The sequence below is a fragment of the Papaver somniferum genome, chromosome 5, assembly GCF_003573695.1.
Source record: "Papaver somniferum cultivar HN1 chromosome 5, ASM357369v1, whole genome shotgun sequence".
Classification (NCBI taxonomy): Eukaryota; Viridiplantae; Streptophyta; class Magnoliopsida; order Ranunculales; family Papaveraceae; genus Papaver; species Papaver somniferum.
In genome coordinates this window covers 47,552,044-47,573,964 of record NC_039362.1, presented here as the reverse complement: position 1 = coordinate 47,573,964, position 21,921 = coordinate 47,552,044, and the positions used below count along the sequence as shown (strand labels likewise).

General features: G+C 36.3%; 2 protein-coding genes across 2 annotated transcripts; one reads left to right on the top strand and one right to left on the bottom strand.

Moving 5' to 3' along the window:
• The first annotated feature begins 16,873 nt into the window (after positions 1-16,873).
• On the top strand, positions 16,874-17,681 carry LOC113281532 (protein SHOOT GRAVITROPISM 5-like). The gene has a single exon (XM_026530305.1). It carries the CDS (start codon positions 16,936-16,938, stop codon positions 17,545-17,547), a length of 612 nt encoding a protein of 203 aa, XP_026386090.1. The 5' UTR covers positions 16,874-16,935; the 3' UTR covers positions 17,548-17,681.
• A 1,269-nt stretch (positions 17,682-18,950) lies between these two features.
• Positions 18,951-21,452, bottom strand: LOC113281531 (acetolactate synthase 3, chloroplastic-like). Its single transcript, XM_026530303.1, has one exon. The coding sequence runs from the start codon at positions 21,357-21,359 to the stop codon at positions 19,371-19,373; it is 1,989 nt and encodes a 662-aa protein (XP_026386088.1). The 5' UTR covers positions 21,360-21,452; the 3' UTR covers positions 18,951-19,370.
• Between the last annotated feature and the right edge of the window lie 469 nt (positions 21,453-21,921).

Genomic DNA, 21,921 nt, shown 5'->3' with positions numbered 1-21,921 from the left:
AGACAACAATTAAAATAGCATACCAAGTTCAACACAAGAACAAGCTTAGAAGCAACATGCATATACACATGAAGCCTCACTAGAGGGGCTTATCTAGGATTCTTAGTGACTAGTTGGTTCCTAAGACAATATCAAATGTCTAGTTACCCTCCATCAAATTAAAACCTAATAACTAACGCAGAAAACTAAATTCTATTTCACTTCGTTTTCTCCTCTTCCTCTCCTCAACCAGTTTTGAAAACCATTTCATCGTCTTCCACAAACCTCAATTACGGTTGTCTAACTACATGTTTTTCTCCTCTTCAACCGAATTATTTTAGATTCGATACACATGTTTCTTTCCTCTTTGTTTGTGCCTGAAATGGATTTAATTGGTTGAAATCAGCGAAAATACTAGAATGACTTTTCATGGACCATTAAATTTTCTGGGGAACCATTAAGTTATTAGGCCAACCATTGTTTAATGATAAGGGATGTCCTCGTAAGAACAAATGATTAAATTGTCCTTTTACTTAATTTCTTTTTTAATTTTTTTTCAACATTTTGATGCGTTTTCATTTTAATTTTTTTTATTAGGTACGGTTCGGTTAGTTGCTTTTTTTCCTAGACGAACGTCAATTTACTCTTCGTATGCGAACTTTTGTATATAACACCAATTATTGTGTTCGGTTAAGTCGATTTTTTTTCTCTTAACCGAACTTCAGCCTGGAAGAAAAAAACTGTTGAGTTCGGTCAAGTCGATTTTTTTCTTTTAGGCGAACTTTTCTCTGAAAACCCATGTGTTGAGTTCGGTTATGTTGCAATTTTTTTCTTCTACGGTCCTACCTAAGCTTTTCTCTGAAAACCTATTATTGAGTTCGGTTACGTCGCATTTTTTTTTCTAACCGAACTTTTCTCTAAAAACCTATATATTGAATTCGAGTACGCCGTAATTTTTTATTCCTAACCGCCCCTTTTGTTTAAAAACCTAAATATTGAGTTCGGTTACGTCGCAAATTTTTCTCCTAAACGAACTTTCTTCGAATTAATTTTAAATTACTTGCATTAAATTCGATTAAGAAAAAAAAATTAGTCGAACTTGGTTACTAAAAAATTCCAAGAAATTAATTTAAAATTTTAAAAGAAATAAATAAAAAATAATAATTAAAATATTATAAGGGTATTTTGGCCATTAACTAAAACATGAGGATTAGGGGTGTTGGACTTTACTTCATAATGACCTACAAAAAATAAAAAAATGGTTCCCTTCAAAAATTTCATGGTCCCAAAATAATCATTCAAAAACTAGGGCTACAGATTCACTTATTATGGTTAGTGTTCTTAGTATCCTAACTGTAAACTTGTGCACTGAAGCTATTACGATTAGGAAACTAAAAACTCCTAATCTAAATCAAACTTTTCAGGTTTGTAACCGTAAATTGATTTATTATTGGGTCTGAATCTCATAAAACCTAACCATAAAAAAATCTTGAGTTACAATATTTTTGGATTCTTTTAAAATTTATTTATGGTTAGGTTTTATTTTAAACAAACCAACCGTAATTTTGCTACGGTTGGTTTTCTTTATTTTCAACTACGAAAAATGGGTCATTTGTCCAAATATTTTTAAATCACGGTTCAAATGGACGAGTAAAAAATAGTTTGGGTGAAATGGCCAAAAAAAATAAAAATAGTAAGGATGAAACTGGATACATCCTGTGCAAATTAAAAATAAGAAAAAATATTTGAAAATGGGCACGATGAAACTGGTTATATCCTGCCTATTTTTACATTTTTGTCCATTTAAACAGTATCAAAATCTAACTGTCCATTTCACCCAGAAATTGTTGATTTTAGTCTTTTTAACCAATTTTGTTTTTTAACTAACCATATAAAAGTTTAGAGGTGTATAAGTGTGAGATCAAACTTTACAGTGGGTGTTGATGTACTAGTCATATTATCGTCCAGATAACAATTCCTTGTCCTTAATTTCCTTATCGGTTTTTCATATGTTTTCCTTCTCCTTCGTGCTGATTAATTTGTATTTAAAGTACTGCCTAGGGATGAATGCCCTTGGATACACATGTGCTTGAATCACTCCAACTTGCTAGGAACAGTGGAAATTCCTTTTTTTTTTTGATGGAAAAGATATATAATATAACTAGCAAATATAGTACAATATATTTACAAGATCATTTTTATCAAAGATACTAGAATCAATGCTAGATTTTTGAACCTTGTGAGACAAATTTTCCGACATATGATGTAATCTTTTAATCCGCGCTTCCTTAGCAATGTAGTCCGCTGCATTGTTATTGTTTCTTCTTATATACTTCACTTCAGCTTGCGGAAGGTCGCCCAATTTGATCCTTATATCCTGCAAGGTATTTTCCACCGCCCACGAAGAATCTGACTGAACTTTGTTTAAGCTATCGTCCAGAGCTTTGCAATATGTTACGATGATCACACTTGATAAAATATTTTATGTTAACCATGTAACCGCCTTTAGCAGGGCCTTTGCTTCTGCATGGAAGGCTGACGTTGCCCACTCTGAGCCCGCCGATATATGCATAAAGGTCACCTCATCATCCGAGTAAAGGATGAAAGCGTATCCCATTGAAGAGTTCTCTTTCTCATAAGAAGCATCAACGAAAACTATCCAATCCTAATTTAGGTTTGACCAAGAATTGGTAATTGGTGTTTTTTCCCGAGTCTGCTTTTTGCTTTGAGAGGTATTGAACGAGATTGAATTTAAGAAGCTCTTTATTTTTTCTATTAAGCTGACTGGGTTTGGATGGATTTTCTCAAAAACTACCGAGCATCTGTATTTCCAAATGAACCAAATTATGGTGGATATTTTTCCTTGCAGATGGCTCAAATTAGCTTCCGTAATCCACCATTTAATTCAATCAGTAGCTGTGTTGTGGATGTTTTTGGAAATTATATTTTTTAGAGATAGTCCAAACTAAACTGCTCTAGCAAAATAATACTCGCAAAAAAGATGAGTTTTCGTTTCTTGTGCTTGGTCGTTGCAAAGTTGACAAATCTGGTCTATTTCCATATTATGAGCACCTAGTCTAGCCGACGTTGGTAGCGCTTTTTGTGCTATTTTCCAGATGAGAAGTCTAATTATTGGGATTGCTTGTATTCTCCAGACCTTGTACCATGGAAATTCTAGAGTATCATTGTTGTCAAGATCCTGATTGGCCAGATAGTTGTAGACATTTTTGACAGAGAACTTTCCTGATTGATGATGTCTCCATCTAATAATGTCTTGCTCATTAATCCTTGGACTTAAAGCTGTGGATTTTTTCCTTATATTCCGGGTAGAAGAAATGGTTTAGCTTTTCTTGATCCAAACTACCTTGATCCGAGATTAGCTCTTGAACTCTTGTTGGTGCTTGATCTTGAGTGTTGAGGATTTTTTGGATTATATCCGCATTAGGAATCCATCTGTCTTCCCAGATTTTTACCGAGGCTCCATTTTTGACTTGCCAAATAAAATTGCCCTTTATCAACTCCAAACCTTTTAATATGTTGGTCCAAATCCACGATAGATTCGAAGTTCTAGATTTTTCTAGAGGGTGGGATTTTGGGAAATATTTTTCTTTTAAGAGTTTGACCCAAAGTTGGTCTTGTTCTATTACCAACCTGCTGGTAAGTTTTGTGAGCGGAGCTAGGTTAAACTGATGTGGGTTTTTAATCCCTAGTCCTCCTTGAGAAATGGGCTTGCATATGTTTTTCCACGCCCGAATAAATGATCCTTGTCTCTTTTGGCCATCTTTTTTCCAATAGAAATTTCTTTGAATGCGGTCGAGATGATCAATGGTTGTCTTTGGTAGAGCTAGTACTTGCATTTGGTAAGTTGGGTAGGATTGAAGGACCGATTTTATCAAAACCGTCCTCCCTGCTTGAGACAACAATTTCAATATTCCAGCCTTGTAAAGTGGAGTAGTAACGTTGTAGTAAAGGCTCAAAGTTGGCTTTTCGGTTTTTGTCGAAAAAGAACGGGGTTCCCAGATATCTATCATTTTTCGTCATCAGCCGGACCTTTAGGATTTTTGCTATGATTTTTCCATGTCTTGGATGAATTTTTGGGCTGAAGTAGACACTAGATTTTTGTAGGTTAACCATTTGGCCCGTGATGTTCCCAAATAATTGTAATATCTCCAGTAGGCTTTTCGCTTCTCCCAGGTCCGCCTTTGTAAATAGAAAACCGTCGTCCGCAAAAAATAGGTGAGAGATATTCAGGGCTTCTTTATTTATTTGAAATCCAGATATCTTCTTGTCATCGATTGCTTTTTCTAGGGGTCTAGAGAGAATTTCCATGCAAATTAGGAAAAGATACTATGATAATGGGTCACCTTGATGTAAACCCCTGGAAGTATTGAAAGAAGGTCCCGGAGAACCATTTAGAAGAATTGAAAAAGAGGTAGTTGAGATACATTGCATGATGAGTTTTGTCCAAAGATCCGAAAAATTAAAAGTTATATATTAGGACTTTCTCAATAAAACTCCATTCAACTCTATCAAAAGCTTTTGATAGGTCAAGCTTTAAAGCCAGGAAGCCCTTTTTTTTCTTGGAGGTTTTCATCGAATGAAGGAGTTCATGAGCAATTATGATGTTATCTGTGATTTGGCGACTAGGGAGGGAGGCTGGTTGAATTGGGGATATTATTTTACTGAGTATGGGTTTTAGTCTATTAGCTAATATTTTTGAGATGAGTTTATAATTGTATTACTCAGGATAATAGGTCTGAAGTCTCCCGGATATTGGGGTGTGGAGATTTTTGGGATGAGAGTTATGAAGGAATGATTCAGATCTTTTTCTATAGTTGCTGATCTAAAAAACTCCTGGACAGTGTCGACTACATTATTTCCCAGAATGTCCCAGTTGGCTTTAAGAAAAACCCGGCTTGGAACCATCCAGACCCTGAACTCCCCATGATTCATATTGGAAATGATGAGCCAATCTTTCTTTAGTGGGAATTACAGTCAAAGCTGCATTTTCTTCGAAACTAATGCAGGGGGATATGATGGTAGAAAGATCAAAAGCAAAGTTATTGTTTTGAGATGAGCCTATTTGTAGGAAATGTTTATGCAACAAATAATTGATTTGATCCCTATCTGAAATCCAAAGCCCAGAAGATTCTCTCAGAGAATCGATCGCATTGATTCTTTTTCTATTCGAGGCGAAAGCATGGAAATATTCTGTGTTCTGATCATATTCCTTAAAAAATTTATCCCTATAGAGTTGGTGGTAATAATCATTTTTGATTTTGTACAATTTCCCTAGCTCCGCTTGTAGATTCTTAAGTTTGTCTATTTTTCCAGCGATATTCCCTGTCCTATGGATGCTGTCTATTTGGTTATTAAGGGATTTAATATTTTTGTGGATGTTTTCAAAGATATTTGTGTTTCAATGGGCTAAGTCCGAAGATAATAGTTTGAATAGCCCCGAGAAACTATTTACTCCAGATCTGTCGGAGTGCAATTTCCAGGCAGCTTCCACGACCGTAGGAAAAGTGGAGTGGGATAACCAAGATCTTAGGCATCTAAATAGTTTTTATAGTCTATAGTTCTCAGGGTTGGAATCTAATAAAATCAGCGTATGATCAGAGCCTACTCTCGGAAGATGAGTTACCTTAGTGTCCGGAAACTTCCGAGACCACGTGAATGAGGTTAATGCTCTGTCTATCCTTTCGCTGATGTTTGCTTCTCCTTTCCGGTTGTTGGACCATGTGAAAGGTGATCCATCATATCCCGCATCTATGAGGCCCAAATAATCAATAATGCTAAGAACGTAGGATTTACTGCTGGAGCTTGTCTTATTCCCACCTTATTTTTCGTCCGGGTCCAAGATAATATTTAAGTCCCCTATCAGCACCCATGGTTTCTTAAATTATTGCGCCGTGTCCGAGATATATGTCCATTGTTGGATTTTATCGTCTGCTTCTACTGCTCCATAGACACATGTAATCAGGATTTCTGTATCTCCTATCTTTGAATCAAAATGACAAACGTGAAGATTAGAAGATATTAGTTTCATTTCGATGTTATTATGCCAGGCTATAGCTAGTCCCTTGACTATTCCCACGGAAGGAACGATGGACCAGTCAGAGAACGAAGATTTTAAAAAAAAAAAAAAGTCCATGCGGGTCAATTGGGCCTTTATCTCCGCTAAGAAAACTACATCAGGCTTGTAATATTGGCATATATAATTGAATTGGTCCTTTGTGAACGGCGACCCAAAATCCTGGACATTCCAGGATAACAATTTCATTTTGCGGTAAATAAAACAAGCAGGATCAAGAGGGGAAAAATGACTGTAATTTTAGCAAAGGAAAGAGATTAAAATTAAAAGATTGGCAGAATAAAGAAAAAAATACAAGAAAATTGAGGCCTGTAGGGAGAGAGTTGATTGTTGCTAGCCAAAGAAAGCAGATTACTGAAATCTGATGCAAAGGTTGAAAACAGTAAGATTTTCAGGCCCAGTTCATAGTAATGAAGTAAAACACTTAGGGGAAAAGAACAAACGAAATTATTAAACAGATGAAAAGGTGACAAAAGAAAGAACAGATGGAGGGCCAAGGGTAGCCCCAGAAAGTCCACTTACTCCCTCTATTTTAGATTTCGGTCATGTTGCTTTTCATGATTTATTTATTGAAAAGTCTATTGGGAAGAAATATTGTGCCTTAAAAGGTGTTAATTTGTCAATAATACCACTATTTCGAATCTGGTCAATATGCCGGAGTATAAGTTTTCTTTGTTGCTTAATATCTATGCATTATACAGGAAGAGACTTTTATTGATCTCATGTAGAAATCATAGGTACCAAAAATTGACCTACATAAACGATTGGGTTGCATACCAGGGTCTCGATAATACATAACCATCACTCGAAATTGACATATATACTAAGTTGCAGTTAGCTTCGGAAAAACCAAAAACCCAATCGTAATTGGTTTAAGATTGAGTTTTTCCCAATTCCCCCAGTTACGGTTAGGAGTTTTTCATCACCTAACTGTAAATTAATCTTATGGTTGGCCGCGAATGAAAAAATCAAACCGTAAAGTCTGAAAAGCTAAAAAGTTTAATCTTTGATTGGTTGAATCACGGTCTCCATCACGAGGTATGTAAAATTTGGTTTCTCTATCATATAAGGATTCACCCATCTTAAATTTCTCACTGGAATCACTCATTTTGCCCAAATATCTCTCGATTTTTCTTCAACTTTTTCGTCCCACTAAATCATCACAATTAATCTGTTTTTTATCATTAACTATAAAAGAAATTTATTAATCTAATCTATTAGCTAATTAATTAGTTACCACCAATTAAACATGCATAACTTAGCCATTATAAAAATATTTTGGATATGGGGTTTTCGATTTTACTAACCGGTGACCCTATTTTGTTCTATTTGAGCAGCCACTCTGGTGTTTTAACTAGCCTCCATATGATTAGGTTTTATACATATAGTTCGCAGATATCAACTGTGCGCTGGAGTTATGTTATGCATATATCAGGCTTACACTGGACCATATGCTGCTTAGAAGCAACATACATATACGTAGAAGTTCGTGAGTTAAGCAGCTGATAAAGTGGAGCGACTTCACTGGCATTTTCCATCAATTGAAATGAATCAAGAGTCGAAAAAAATAAATCTGGTTCTTGATTTATACGATTCACAAAGAGGGATATCAAACCTTTCGTGATACCAAATTAGAGACTCAATGGTATGATTACTTTGTTTTATATGGGATGGAATCCAATGTATCAATCATGTTGATTGGTGCATGTCATTCTTTGTTGTTCCAATTTTGCAGGAGCCATGCTAGTCTTCTCTATACTTCGACGTTGTTAAGAAAGAGTTATCTAGCAATTTTCAGATGTGAAAAAGTGGGGGTCTAACAACCTCACCCAATATTTCGCTTAACAATCTGTATGGACTAACTTCAATATACTTTTAAGAGAATCAACTAGACAGTCAGACTCAATCTTAATAAAAAAAATCAAAGAGTTATATCTCAATTTCTCGTTTCAATCCCAACTCAACCAAATAGAAATCTGCGAGTCTGATTGAATACAGGAGAAATAACTTGAAAGGTACCAAAGACCAATGTTCAAGGATCAATCAATTTCAATCAACAACCAAAGGTTGGATTTACCAATTGATCGATACAACACACAACCTATGATATTTCAATTATATAACAAAATATAATGCGGAAAAAAAATAACACAGACACCATAAGTTTTGTTAACGAGGAAACCGCAAATGCAGAAAAACCCTGGGACCAAGTCCATATTGAACCACACACTGTATTAAGCCGCTACAGACACTAACCTACTACAAACTAACTTTGGTCTGGACTGTAGTTGAACCCCAATCAATCTCACACTGATCCAAGGTACAGTTGCACTCCTTACGTCTCTGATCCCATCATGATACTACACACTTGATTCCCTTAGTTGATCTCACCCACAACTAAGATTTTCTACGACCCAAAGTCGAAGACTTTAATAAACAAATTTGTATCACACAGAAAAGTCTACAGGAATAGATAAATATGTCTCCCACAGAAATACCTACGAGTTTTGTTTCGTCTTTTGATAAACCAAGGTGAACATGAACCAATTGATATACCAGACTTATATTCCCGAAGAACAGCCTAGAAATATCAATCACCTCACAATAATCTTAATCGACTAGCGAAACAAGATATTGTGGAATCACAAACGATGAGACAAAGGTGTTTGTGACTACTTTTCTATCTTGCCTATTGGAGAAATTAATCTCAAGCCAATCTTACGATTGCACTCAATCACGATAGAAGCAGCAAGATCAGATCACGCAACTACAGAGAAAATAGTTGGGTCTGGCTTCACAATCCCAATAAAGTCTTCAAGTCGTTAACCTACAGGGTCTCGATAGAAACCTAAGGTTAAAGGAGAATCGAAACTAGCTTATACAACTAGTATCACACAAAAGGTGTGGGGATTAGGTTTCCCAGTTGCTATAGTTCTCCTTTATATAGTCTCCAAATCAGGGTTTGCAATCTAAGTTACCTTGGTAACAAAGCGTTCAATATTCGCCGTTAGATGAAAACCTGATTGGAATCAAGATAATATCTTTCAACTGTTAGATCGAACTTATCTTGTTATACACAAATGAAATGTAACTTCATTTAGGTTTGAGTAACCATCCTAAACGTGTACACCTAGTTGGTTCAACAATAGTTAACCAATGGTTATCCATATGAGCACCTTCATATCAACCTTATTCATCTTCACCATAACTAGTTCAAATGACTCAAAAGAACTAGTTAGAGACTTGTTCAATTGCTTAGATCTCATAGAAGTATATAACACACAATTGAAGCAAAAACGATTTTTATTCGCTCGAATAGATTCATGGACATTAAAGCCACGGTTTGCAAAGATTGCATTCCTTAGTTTATATATGTCTTAGTTCACGAATAAACCGTTTTTTAGAAAATAACCCACTTAAGTACGCATACTTAAGTACCCGGATTGAGCTTGTTTTTAGTTCACAAACTCCATCAGAAATTCACGGGATGTGAACTTCCGGCAGTACGTATACGGGTACGCGAACTTAGCTCTGGACATCCTAAACCAGTAAAGTACGCATACTTTGGTTCAAGGATTTTGGGTTTACACAAGTATGCGTTCACATACAATGTTTATATCCATTCAAGGTTATATATTCTAAACTCTCATTTCAATCATTGAAACATTCTTAGAGGATGTTATATAGTGGTTGTTCGCACACTATTTTTCATCAAAGAGATTTTCAAGAGATTGAAACAATCAATATGAATTTCGTCACAAGTAAAGACGAACTTGGCCAAAGCGAAAGCTTACCAACACATATTTCGAGAAATAGATAAGCGAGATAAACTCGGCCCGAAATAGCAAATGTGTATAATCGAAGTCTATATAGCAATACGACTTTTGTCTCAAGATATGAGATAAAATAGATAGACTTTTAAGTGATAGATAAGTTCAGGTCTCCATATACCTTTTTGTCGATGAAGATCCACCAGTTCCTTGAGTAGTTCTTTGTCTTTGCATGATGAATTCCGTGGAGTCTAGAGCTCAACTACACTTACTATCCTAGTCCGAGACTTAGATATAAGTAGACTAGAAATCGAGACTTATAGTTTTGGCAACTAAACTTGACAAACAAGCTTGAGATAGCAACACTTGCGAGGTCGACCGAGCAGTGCTCTAACAAGATGACTTAACGGTATTCGACTTTACTTCAATGGAAATAAAACAAAGCATGCCCAAGACTACTTGTTAGCCATATTCATAAGTGGGCTTAATCAGGCAGTTGCTTCTAGGAAATTTAGTTATATTATCTGGTATCCCTTTATTCGAGAAGGACAGTCTTTGTTCCAGCTGTAATGGTGACCGTGCCTTACACTGCACCAATGATGTGGGATTTAAATTTCGTCATGACTTAGTCAGAGATGTCTTGACAAATATTTGTTATAAATCCAGGCTTGCTGCTAGGAAAGAGGTTTCTCCGGGGTTCTTGTCTGATAACTACACTGCATTGCGTCCTGCTGACATTTTGGTTTATAATTTGGAGAAAGGAAAAGACATGTGTTTTGATGTCACAAGTGTTTCTCCTTTCACAGGTAGTGGCCCTTTTACACCTGGTCGTGCTTTTTCCAATGCCATTCTTCGTAAACGCAAAAAATATCTTGAGTAATATACTGCACATGGATATGGTTTTGGACCTTTTGGTATCTTGGCCTTTACTACACTTGGGAAGCTTAGAAAAGACGTTATAACCTTTTTGAAGGAAAAATTGACTTACTAGTCATGATACTCATTCTAAAATAAGTAATTTTCTTTTTCATAGAATTAGAATTGTTATCCAAAAGGGTGTTGGTGCTCAGCTTGTACCCAGGATACTCACCAACTTTTGTAATTTGTTTTCTTATAATAAACTAACGATTAATAAATAAATAAATATGGATAGTGAGAAACATTGTTATCTCAACCTTTCGTGATAACACTAGATGTGTTGATGATGAAAACCAGAAATGGTGAAATAACAAAAAATATAAGGTTAAGACAACAATGTATATGTAGATTTAGGAGTAATTAACAACTATCAAGACACTCCTGTGAAGCATACGGATACTAATAATAATTGAAAATATTCGCCTATCTTACCCACTTGTATCATCATGTGTAAATATCCCCTCATAAGCTCAAGTTAGGTGGAACAACAACGTTGAGCCTGGACTTCCAAAATCTGGGACAATACAATCCTTTCACAAAGATATTAGCTACATGATCCAAATTAGAAACATACGACACATTTAAAGTTTTGGATTGGACATGTTTCATCTCGGAATAAAGAAAAAAGATTAAATTCTAATGAAAATGAAATCAAGTTGTTTCCAACGGTTACTTTGAATATTGAATAATTTTATTTTTGGTTTCTGATCTTTGTGATTCTTCTTGTACACTTGATTCTATGAGATCCATGAAGCAGTTTATCTTGATAGACATGAGGCTTGTAGAAAAATTGAACAAATTAATTAACTGTCTAGTTGCTTCTTCTTGTTAATATGTTTGGATAAAGCTTGTTATTGAGATTGATAATTTCGATAATCATTATGTTGGTTTGATCTTTGACCAAAGGACTTTATATTGAATAAACGAAAGATCCTTTGCTCTACTTTATCTAATATCTAAAGATTGATCTAGGATATTAATAAATGAGTTGGTTACTGAAACATATTTGGTTCTTTACTGTTTCGATTACAATCCAAAGAAGTTGAGAGCGAAAGCCTTCACTTCATAACACTGAAGCAACTCAAGATAGTGGCTATCTTGCGATTCACGTGCATAGACCAGATTTAGTTGAGTAACGAATGTGTGTTTACTTGGTATCAACAATACGAAGTTGTGGTAGTCAATTTGTATAACGACTTTGTTAGAGCACTACTCGGTCGAACTTGCAAGCTTGTTTGTCAAGTTTAGTTGTCAAAACTATAAGTCTTGATTTCTAGTCTACTTATAGCTATGTCTCGTATTAGGATAGATGTGTACGTAGTTGAGCTTTAGACTTCACGACGTTCATCGATTGAAGACGAAGAACTACAAAAGGGAGCTTGTGGAACTTCATCAACAAAAGGTATGTGGAGACTTGAACTCATCTATCACTCAGAAGTCTATCCTATTTTATCTCATATTGAGACAAATTCGTTTAGCTATATAGACTTTACATTATACACATCTAGTATTTCGAGCTGAGTTTAACTTGCTTATATCTTTCTCGAAATAGCTTTTTGCTTTAACTACGTTCATCATTATTCTTGAAGAAAGTCAAAAGATGACATGTGAAAATCGCATGGTAACATCTTACATCATTTGTGTGAGACAGTCATTTGATGTAGACTCGGAATGTTTCGTATTGTTCATTCGATCACTTGAAAATTGCTTATAAGCTAATAGTTTGTGTGAGACAACTATTGTCGTCTTCTAAGAATGTTTCAATGATTGAAATGGGAGTTAAGAGCTAAAACCCATGTCTAGATACATTATGGTTGTGTACTTAGTGCACGAACTGTTTTGACGGAATTCAGGACCGGAAGTTTGCATACCCGTTCGCAAACTTATTCAACCGTTCAAGTCAGGGTACTTAAGTTTGCATACCCGTTCGCAAACTGATTTAACTGTTGAAGTCCGAGTACCAAGTTTGCATACCCGTTCGCAAACGGTTTCAACTGCGTTCGGTCTGGAGCTAAAGTTTGCGTACCCGTTTGCAAACTCAAGTGGTTCAAGTTCTAAAATCGGTTAAGTATGATTTCATACTCATGAAAAAATACATTTATAAATTAAGGAATGCAATCTTTGCAAACCGTAGCTAAAATGTTCATGAACTGATTCTTTTGAATCAATCTGATTTTTTCTTGAATTGTGTCTTGTATACTTCTATGAGAATATAAACAATTGAGCAACCTATGAGCAACACAATTAGATTCATTTGATTATCAATTGATCTAGAAGTATTAAGATGAATATGGTTAAGAGAAAAGTATTCATATGGCTAACTTCGATTAATTTTTATTGAGCCAACTCAATATACACGTTTAGGTACGATTACCCATATCTAAATGAAGGAATATTTCATTTGTGTGTAACAATCTAATACCATCTAACGGTGGAAAGATACTAGCTTGAATCTTGAATCAAGTTTCATCTAACGGTGAATTTTGATTGCTTTTTTTCCAAAGTTATCAAACCCTGATTTGAAGATTGTATAAGGGATAACTCTAGCAACTGGGAAACCTAATCCCCACACCTCATGTGTGATACTAGTTGCGACTAGAGTCGATTCTCCTTTAACGTAGGTTTTTCCTAATACCATTATAGGTTAATGACTTAAAGACTTCATTGGGATTCTGAAGCCAGACCCAACTATTTTCTCCGTAGTTGCATGTTCTGATCTTACTTGTTATATTGTATTGACTACTATATTCTCTACGATTTGCTCGAGATTTTATCTCCGATAGGTAAGATATAAAAAGTAAGCACACAGCTCTTCGTCTTATTATTTGTGATTCCATAATAACTTGTTCTACTACCATTTAGTTAAGTTATTTTGAGGTGATTGATATTTCTAGGTTGTTTTTCGAGAATATAAGACCGGATTATCAATTGGTTCATGTTCACCTTGATTTATCAAAAATTCATAGGTATTTCTGTGGGAGATAGATTTATCTATTAAAATAGACTTTTCTGTGGGAGACAGATTTGTTTATCAAGTCTCCGACTTTGGGTCGTAGAAACTCTTAGTTGTGGGTGAGATCAGCTAAGGGAATCAAGTGCGTAGAGTCCTACTGTGATTCATAGGCGTAAGGAACGGGACTGTACCTTAATCATTGTGAGATTGGTTAGGGCTCAACTACATTCCAGTCCGAAGTTAACTTGTAGTAGGCTAGAGTCTGTAGCGGCTTAATACAATGTGGTGGCCAAATCTGGACTAGGTCTCGGGGTTCTTCTGCGTTTACGGTTTTCTCGTTAACAAAACTTCTGGTGTATGTGTTATTTCTTTTCTGCATTATATTTTCTATATAATTGAAATATCATAGGTTGTTCGTAGTTCAATCAATTGGTAAATCCAACCTTTGGTTGTTGATTGAAATTGATTGACACTTGAACACTTGTCTTTGGTACCGTTCAAGTTGTTTCTCATAATAATTAGGTACGCGAATTTCTATCTGTTTGATTTGCTGATTACATTGAGAAACAGAGATATAACTCTTGGATATATTTTCCTTGATTGAGTCTGACTGTCTAGTTGATTCTCTTGGAATTGTATTGGAGTTGTCCATACAGATCGCCTAAACGAAATATTGGGTGTGGTTGTTAGACCCCCGCTTTTTCAGACTTAATTATGAGTGGTCAAAAATATACTAGACCTCCAGCTTTTTCTGCGAGATAATTTTCCTCGTTAACAAAATCTTGTGTGTCTTGTAATTACTTCTCTTTTCACATTATAATTATTATCATAAATTAAGTAAATGCAATGTACATTAATCAATTTGGTACCGATCCCATAATTAATTAGGAAGAAAAATAACTTGATTTGAGGGTATAACAAAAAGGTACATGCTACCGTCAATAATCATCATCGTTTTGTTAGGAGACAAAACAAAAACTTGGTTGAAGAGTAAGACAAAAAAATACGGGCAACTAGTTTAAATAGAGAAACAAGATTATTAAAAATAACTTAAATTTCCATAAAAACTATGTAACAACACATATATAGATAATAAAAAGTGTCAGGCAACAACACCTTCGAGAAAACAAGTCCTCACAACAAGCCCTAAAAATTCAACGAAAATAGATGCTGGAAAGATAAGATAAACATATAGTGATAATGTGTAGATATTATACGGACACTTATAATCTTAACATAACGGGTGCTGGTATCCGACGGATTTTTAAGACAACAACCACGTCCAATCCAAATTCCATCAGATCCCACAAATTATACCCTGACCCAATATATTAATGTACGAGTTGGACACCCACCGATAAAAAAAAATGGGTGAGACGCTTCAAGTCCGCGGATTCCATTCCAAGTGCCCACCCCTTATCATCATGAAGCCCTTTAACATGCTTCTCCCCCAACGAATCGTTCATTTTGCAGATGTGAGTTCAAAAGTAGGAAACCCATGCAATTAAGTCCTGCTATTTGTGGGATATTATAATGTCACTTAAAATCCGTAATTAGTTAATTAACATTTCTAGTGTGTGCCAGTCAGGGGAGAGTATGGGTTGGTATGAACCGGCTTTTATCTCATCCGCATCCAATCCGACGCATTATGAACTTTTAAATTTGATATCTTCATCCAATCTAGCATCCAATGAATATACGGATGAGTGGATTGGATGCGGATAATCTAACGAATTTGTTTTATAAGTTGATCATGGACCATTAAGAATGAGAAGAGAAGCAGTTAAATCCGTTAAGAGGACAGTTAGCCATCACACCATTTTTTGACTTTGTTGCAAGGTAACATGTGGTCTGTGGCAAAATTCATAATGCAATGTCACTTGGTCAGCACTGTGATTCCAAGTTATATATGAAACTAAGTTGTTAAGGTACGTGAATGTGAATTGCAGGATTAAAACTATGCATTTGTACCAAACAGAAATGGTGAAGACATCACTCTGTGAAAGCCAACAGAAGTCTAAAAATAATATTGTTAAAATAATAATCGAATTTTGTAAAGATAATCAATGTAAATTATATAAGGAGGTATGATTCATGGATACTCTTAGATGGACAAGGCCAGAAAAGATTTGCGCCATTTTTCCGCAAAATCCAAACGACAATGAATTTAAGTGTAATATTTTGATGATATGTTTTTTCTTATAGGACTCTACATTCGTACAAAAAATGAACACAATTTGAGATGTATAAAACGACCGTCTACCCCTTTGAATATCAGTCGTTCATAGTTAACGGTTGAAATTAAGATATGTAGATGGTAAGGTTTGCTATCTTGAATTGCGTTCATTTTTTTGTAGGAATGTAGAGTCTTATAAGAGATACATATTTATCAAAATGTTACACTTAAATTCATTGTCGTTTGGATTTTGCGGGAAAAATGGCGCAAATCTTGTCCGACCTTGTCCACCTAAGAGTGTCCATGAATCCTCCCTCATATATAAGTGCCCTACTTTTAATGGATCTGGATGTCTAACAGATTTTTCATGATTGTATTGTATCCGAGCCAAATCTGTAATTCGTTGGATTTCAAAAATTTCATTCGCTTCCAACCCACTAACTGATGGTCAGGGCACCTGTAAAAATACTGTTGGATGAACCTAATCCGCGGATTCCGGACCAAATACTCACTCCTAATGCCAGTACACAACAAGTTGTCAGCTGAGATGATCTTACAGCGGAGATGAACACTTAATTTGCGTCCATTCTCAGCTGGAAGTCAAATACTTAGAAACACTAAATTTGAATTATGAAGAACTTGGTGAGAAAGTTGGAAAAGTAGCATAACTTTAAGCATAGTAATGTGCTTTGTTGCCTGAGTAGTAAGTGGATGATGTTTTTATAATTGAAGCTGAAACAAAAGTTTCTCGTCTTAGACAATTGCCTAACTGAAGAACGTGAAGTTTTCATCTTTTTCTTTTTCAATCACATGAGAATATGATAATTACCCACCACTCTTCTCCCTAAAGACAATTTCGGTAAAAAAATAATACAGACCCCTCAAATCTCATGGGCATTGCAGTCATTTATTTGTTTGTTTGTTCCTTGTGTTTGATATATATATGCACAGAGAAGATCTTTGGTGTATAGTGTCATGAAACTGCATGTTCAAACCCTACATCTAAAATCACTTATAGTCCAATAAAGTTCCTCTCTAATATCCCATGGAGGAAGAACATCATCATTATAAGGGGAAAGAGCTTCAACTCCTACCAACTCCAAGACCAGCAATGTCTTCTTCAACTACAACTTCAAGGTGTGTTACTACTACTGCAACATTATGGAGATCAGCATCATCGTCGTCTTCGGTACTCGACCATCATTTTAATGCCCCGCCTTCAACAGTATCATCATTATCATCTTCTCTTGACCTTCAATTGTCCATTAGCCTTCATCCGAATCGACCACCACCACAGTCGGAGTTTATGAGTCCCACCTTTCTACACTACCCAGGTGATCACACAAAGAAGCCAACCGCTACTAATAATCAACACTTGAGCTTCAGTAATACTATTGATGCTTTAAAGTGGCAAACGGCGGAGCAAATTCGATTGGCCAAGCTTGAGATGGCTTATGCAGAACGTGTTAGGGAGCTGACCAGAAGGGAGATGGAACTAGCACAGTCTGAATTTGCAAGAGCTAGGCACATATGGCAGATAGCAAGAGAAGATGTAGAAAAGGCAGAGAGACTGAAGGAAAGGGCAACTAGAAGGGTTGACTCTACCTGCATGGAGATCACTTGTCAATCTTGTCGTCGACGATTTCTACTATATTAATTCACATGTCGTTCTAGTATCCAAATTATTGCTGAGATCCATGTATTACACGACCAAGTAGTCCTGGTTAGATTAGTTTCTGTTCAGATTTTCTGTTCCTGCCAATATCCTCAAATTGAACTAGTTGGTGTTTATTGTTTTACATAAAATCTTGAGCTCACTCAATAACAGCAACCAAAACACCACGACCCTGCAATTATATTTCTTCAAGAGGTTACCAAAATTTTAAATAACTTGAGTACAGATATTCTAATAACTTGGATCAAACTTTTTGTGAAAAGAGTTGATACTAATCCAATCCAACCAGATAGGCAGAAACAAGAAGTTTGAATTACAACAGTGACAGTAGATAACTAGGTACTGTTGAAACCCGTTGAGAATGGAAGAGATGTTCATAATGAGACTGACTGAAATCAGAAAGATTAAGTCTCCTGATTCAGAACTTTTTATGTCCACAAGATAACACATGAAAACAATACAAATGGAGGTAATGGAGTGGTCAATGTCAAGACAAGACTCACTAGAAAACTGCAGGGATTGAATTGTCTTCATCTTCTCAACTTTATTCTCTCACTAGCAGATCCATTCAACTCTCAGTAAACCCTAACACTTATATTGGATGACACAGGGAGGAAAGGACTCGATGACAGTCTCAAGAGTCAGAGTAATGAGCACTGAACAGTTCTCACTCTCCCTTTCTCTCAAACAATTATGCTTCCTAAGACACACAGACATATAATCTATGAAGATCACTGCAGCTGCAGCAGCAATAAGACATACAATATTAGATTCTTTGATAAAAGCAAAGTCATAGTAATAATCAGAAGAAACAAAGAGTTTCAGAAGAAAATCCAAAATAAAAACAATACATCAGTGATTTGGCAAATCATAGAACTTTTACCTTCCAAACTTTCCTCTCATAACAATAACACCATAATAAACAGTCTGTAGTACATTGGACTTTTACCTATTTTAGTATAAACCCTATTTTCCTTCTTATGGGATGAGCTTATACAGTTTTTTGTTACAGATCAAAGGCATAATGGATTACATCTGCATAATTAACCAATACTTAGATTTTATATTCTTTCATACAGCATCATAGTACCAGATGGTGAAAATTGGAACTGACTGAGCTAACATCCTAGTGGGTCTAGAAAAAAAAGAACAAGCTGAACCATAAGGGAAGGGGTTTTGCTTGTCGAGTACAATGGCTACAAGCCCAATACCCTAACCCTCCAGTCACTCTAGTCTCTAGCTGATTGTTGTTCATAAGGCATTGAACCAACATTCATAGCTAACCTCTTATTCTCAGCAAAATGTTGTTTCAAGTTCACACTGTTAAAACTGAAAAAAAAGAAGAAGCAGGGAAAGCTCAAGACAATTCTACAACAGTTTGTCACTTGAAACAGGAACGAAAGCTCTTTTTTATTATTCAATAATGCACAAATGCTCAGCAAGCTTCAAAAGCATCCAGTGCGTTCTCCAGAGACCATTACCATAGGCAAGACCAGAAATACATCCAACCATGAACATAAACACTAACAAAGAACTGCTATTTTATGAAAAAAGTTCGACATTAAAGTTGAGCAGCAGGGCAAGTAGGAGTTGCATATAGTGAACAAGCTAGACGACACATAATTTAGGGAGACATGCTTAATATAGAACAACAAACAACTAATCTAATGCTGCTATTGAAAAGGAACTAAGACCTAACAAGCTGACAGACTAACTCAGTAAACCAAAAACAAGCCCACACCTTTAGCTTCAGGCCTGAATTTCAACATATGCACAGAGGTATCAGTACAATCATCGCAGTAAGATCAGTACTTCGTTCTACCATCACCTTCGATGATCACCTCATTGAACGAACCACCGGCAGGAATCATAGGCAACACGTGCTCTTGATGTGGCACTATGACATCCAATAAATATGGTCCAGGGGTATCCAACATCTTCTGAATGGCCGCCCTCAGTTCACTCACTTTTGTAACACGAGCAGCCGGAATATCACATGCTTCAGCAAATTTCAACATATCAGGGAAGATTTCAGAGTCTTTTGCTGGATTTCCAAGATATGTGTGAGCCCTGTTTGCCTTATAAAACCGATCCTCCCACTGAACAACCATACCCAAATGCTGATTATTCAGTAGAAGAATTTTGACTGGTAAATTCTCCACCCTTACTGTTGCCAATTCCTGAACATTCATCATGAAACTTCCATCACCGTCAATGTCTACAACAATAGCTTCAGGTTTAGCAACGGCAGCTCCAATTGCAGCAGGTAACCCAAAACCCATTGCGCCTAATCCAGCAGAAGTTAACCATTGACGAGGTCCCCTATACTTGTACCATTGTGCAGCCCACATCTGATGCTGCCCAACACCAGTGCTAATAATCGCCTTCCCTTCTGTTAATTCGTCCAAAACCTTGATTGCATACTGAGGAGGAATTGACTCTCCAAAAGTCTTATAACTCAATGGGTAATTCTTCTTCTGTTCCATAAGCTCCTCTCTCCAAGACAAAAAATCAAGTGTAAGTTTGGACATCTTTTCTTCTAACAACTTATTCAACCCCTTCAATGCCACTCCCATATCCGCACAGATAGAAACATGAGGTTGTTTGTTCTTTCCAATTTCAGCTGGATCAATATCAATGTGAACAATTTTCGACCTACTAGCGAACGCTTCAATCTTTCCTGTCACACGATCATCAAATCTAACACCAAAGGCAAGCAACAAATCGGCTTTATCAACCGCATAGTTTGCATATACGGTCCCATGCATTCCAAGCATTTGTAAAGAAAGCACATCAGTACATGAATGAGCACCCAAACCCATCAAAGTACTAGCAACAGGAATTCCAGTCAACTCAACAAACCGTCTCAATTCTTCACTATAGTTTATACAGCCACCACCAACATATAAAACAGGTTTCTTGGATTCAGAAATTAACCTAACAACCTGTTCTAATAGGTTATGTTCAGGTGATTTTGGTGCTCGAGACATATACCCAGGTAATTTCATAGGGGTATCCCATTTAGGCACTACAAGCTGTTGTTGCACATCTTTAGGGATATCAATAAGTACTGGACCTGGTCGGCCTGATGTAGCTAGAAAAAATGCTTCTTTCACAACACGAGGAATATCCTCAACATCAAGGACAAGGTAATTATGTTTAGTAATCGATCTTGTTACCTCAACAATAGGAGTTTCCTGAAATGCATCAGTACCAATCATCCTCCTAGGTACTTGACCAGTTACAGCAACAATTGGGATGCTGTCGAGTAATGCATCGGCAAGACCGCTAACAAGATTAGTAGCACCAGGGCCAGAAGTAGCAATGCAGACACCAGGTAAACCAGAAGCACGAGCATAACCTTCAGCAGAAAAAATCCCACCTTGTTCGTGTCTAGGTAGAACATTTCTAATACTTGAAGATCTAGTTAAAGCTTGATGTATCTCCATTGATGCACCACCTGGATATGCAAAAACATTTGTTACTCCTTCGCGTTCTAATGCTTCAACGAGAACATCAGCCCCTTTTCTTGGTTCATCATCTTTGTATCTAGACACAAATGGAGGAGGAGATACGGAGGTGGTGTGGGTGGTGGAAATGGGTGTTTCAGTGGTTATAGCTTTGGGTTTGTTGGGTTGGTTTCGAGATGATGAGTTTGTGATATGTAGAGGACGAGACAAAATGAATTTTGCTGGGATTGAAAGAAGATTGGATTTGGAGAAAAGGGATTTCGAAGAATTGAAGGAAGATGGTAAAGGTAATGGGTTTTTAAGATTTGTAGTGATGGACGCCATTGCTGTTAGATCTCCAAAGCAAGTTCAGAGGAGAAGAAGACGCAGAAAAGGAGACGAGGTGTATCTCTGCTGTGTAGGGTTTTTTGGTAAACGGTTTTCAATGTTTTCCTTTAAATAAGCAAATTAAACTTTACTAAAATACCCTTCATTCTCCGGGGGGATATTTTTTTGTTGAAACAAAGGTGTGTGGGAGAAACGCAAATGAATTATCACGCGGATGAGTGTTTATTGCTCAGGCTCTTACACCGGACAAATCTAATCTACCTTTTCTTTTCCGGTATTTATTTCGCGCAATAAAATCTTGTTGGAACTGGAAAATCTATGGGGATGCTCATAAGTTCCAGATGGATTTCTTGATAGTGTTGAAACTGTATTAGGATTGGCAAAGTGAGAGTGGTGGAATTACCCAGCTTATGGATTAAATAAAACCCCACGAACAACACTGGCACAGCAGCACCTTATTGACCTCGAACCTTGGAGGGTATTGCAGTAAAATAGTATGAAGGAACTCTTTGTTATCGCGGGACTTAAACCAATCAATTGCCTAGTCCTATTGGAGTCA

Excerpts from the sequence above, each read along its gene's own strand:
- LOC113281531 (XM_026530303.1), bottom strand. The coding sequence starts at position 21,359 with ATGGCGTCCATCACTACAAATCTTAAAAACCCATTACCTTTACCATCT.
- LOC113281532 (XM_026530305.1), top strand. The coding sequence starts at position 16,936 with ATGGAGGAAGAACATCATCATTATAAGGGGAAAGAGCTTCAACTCCTA.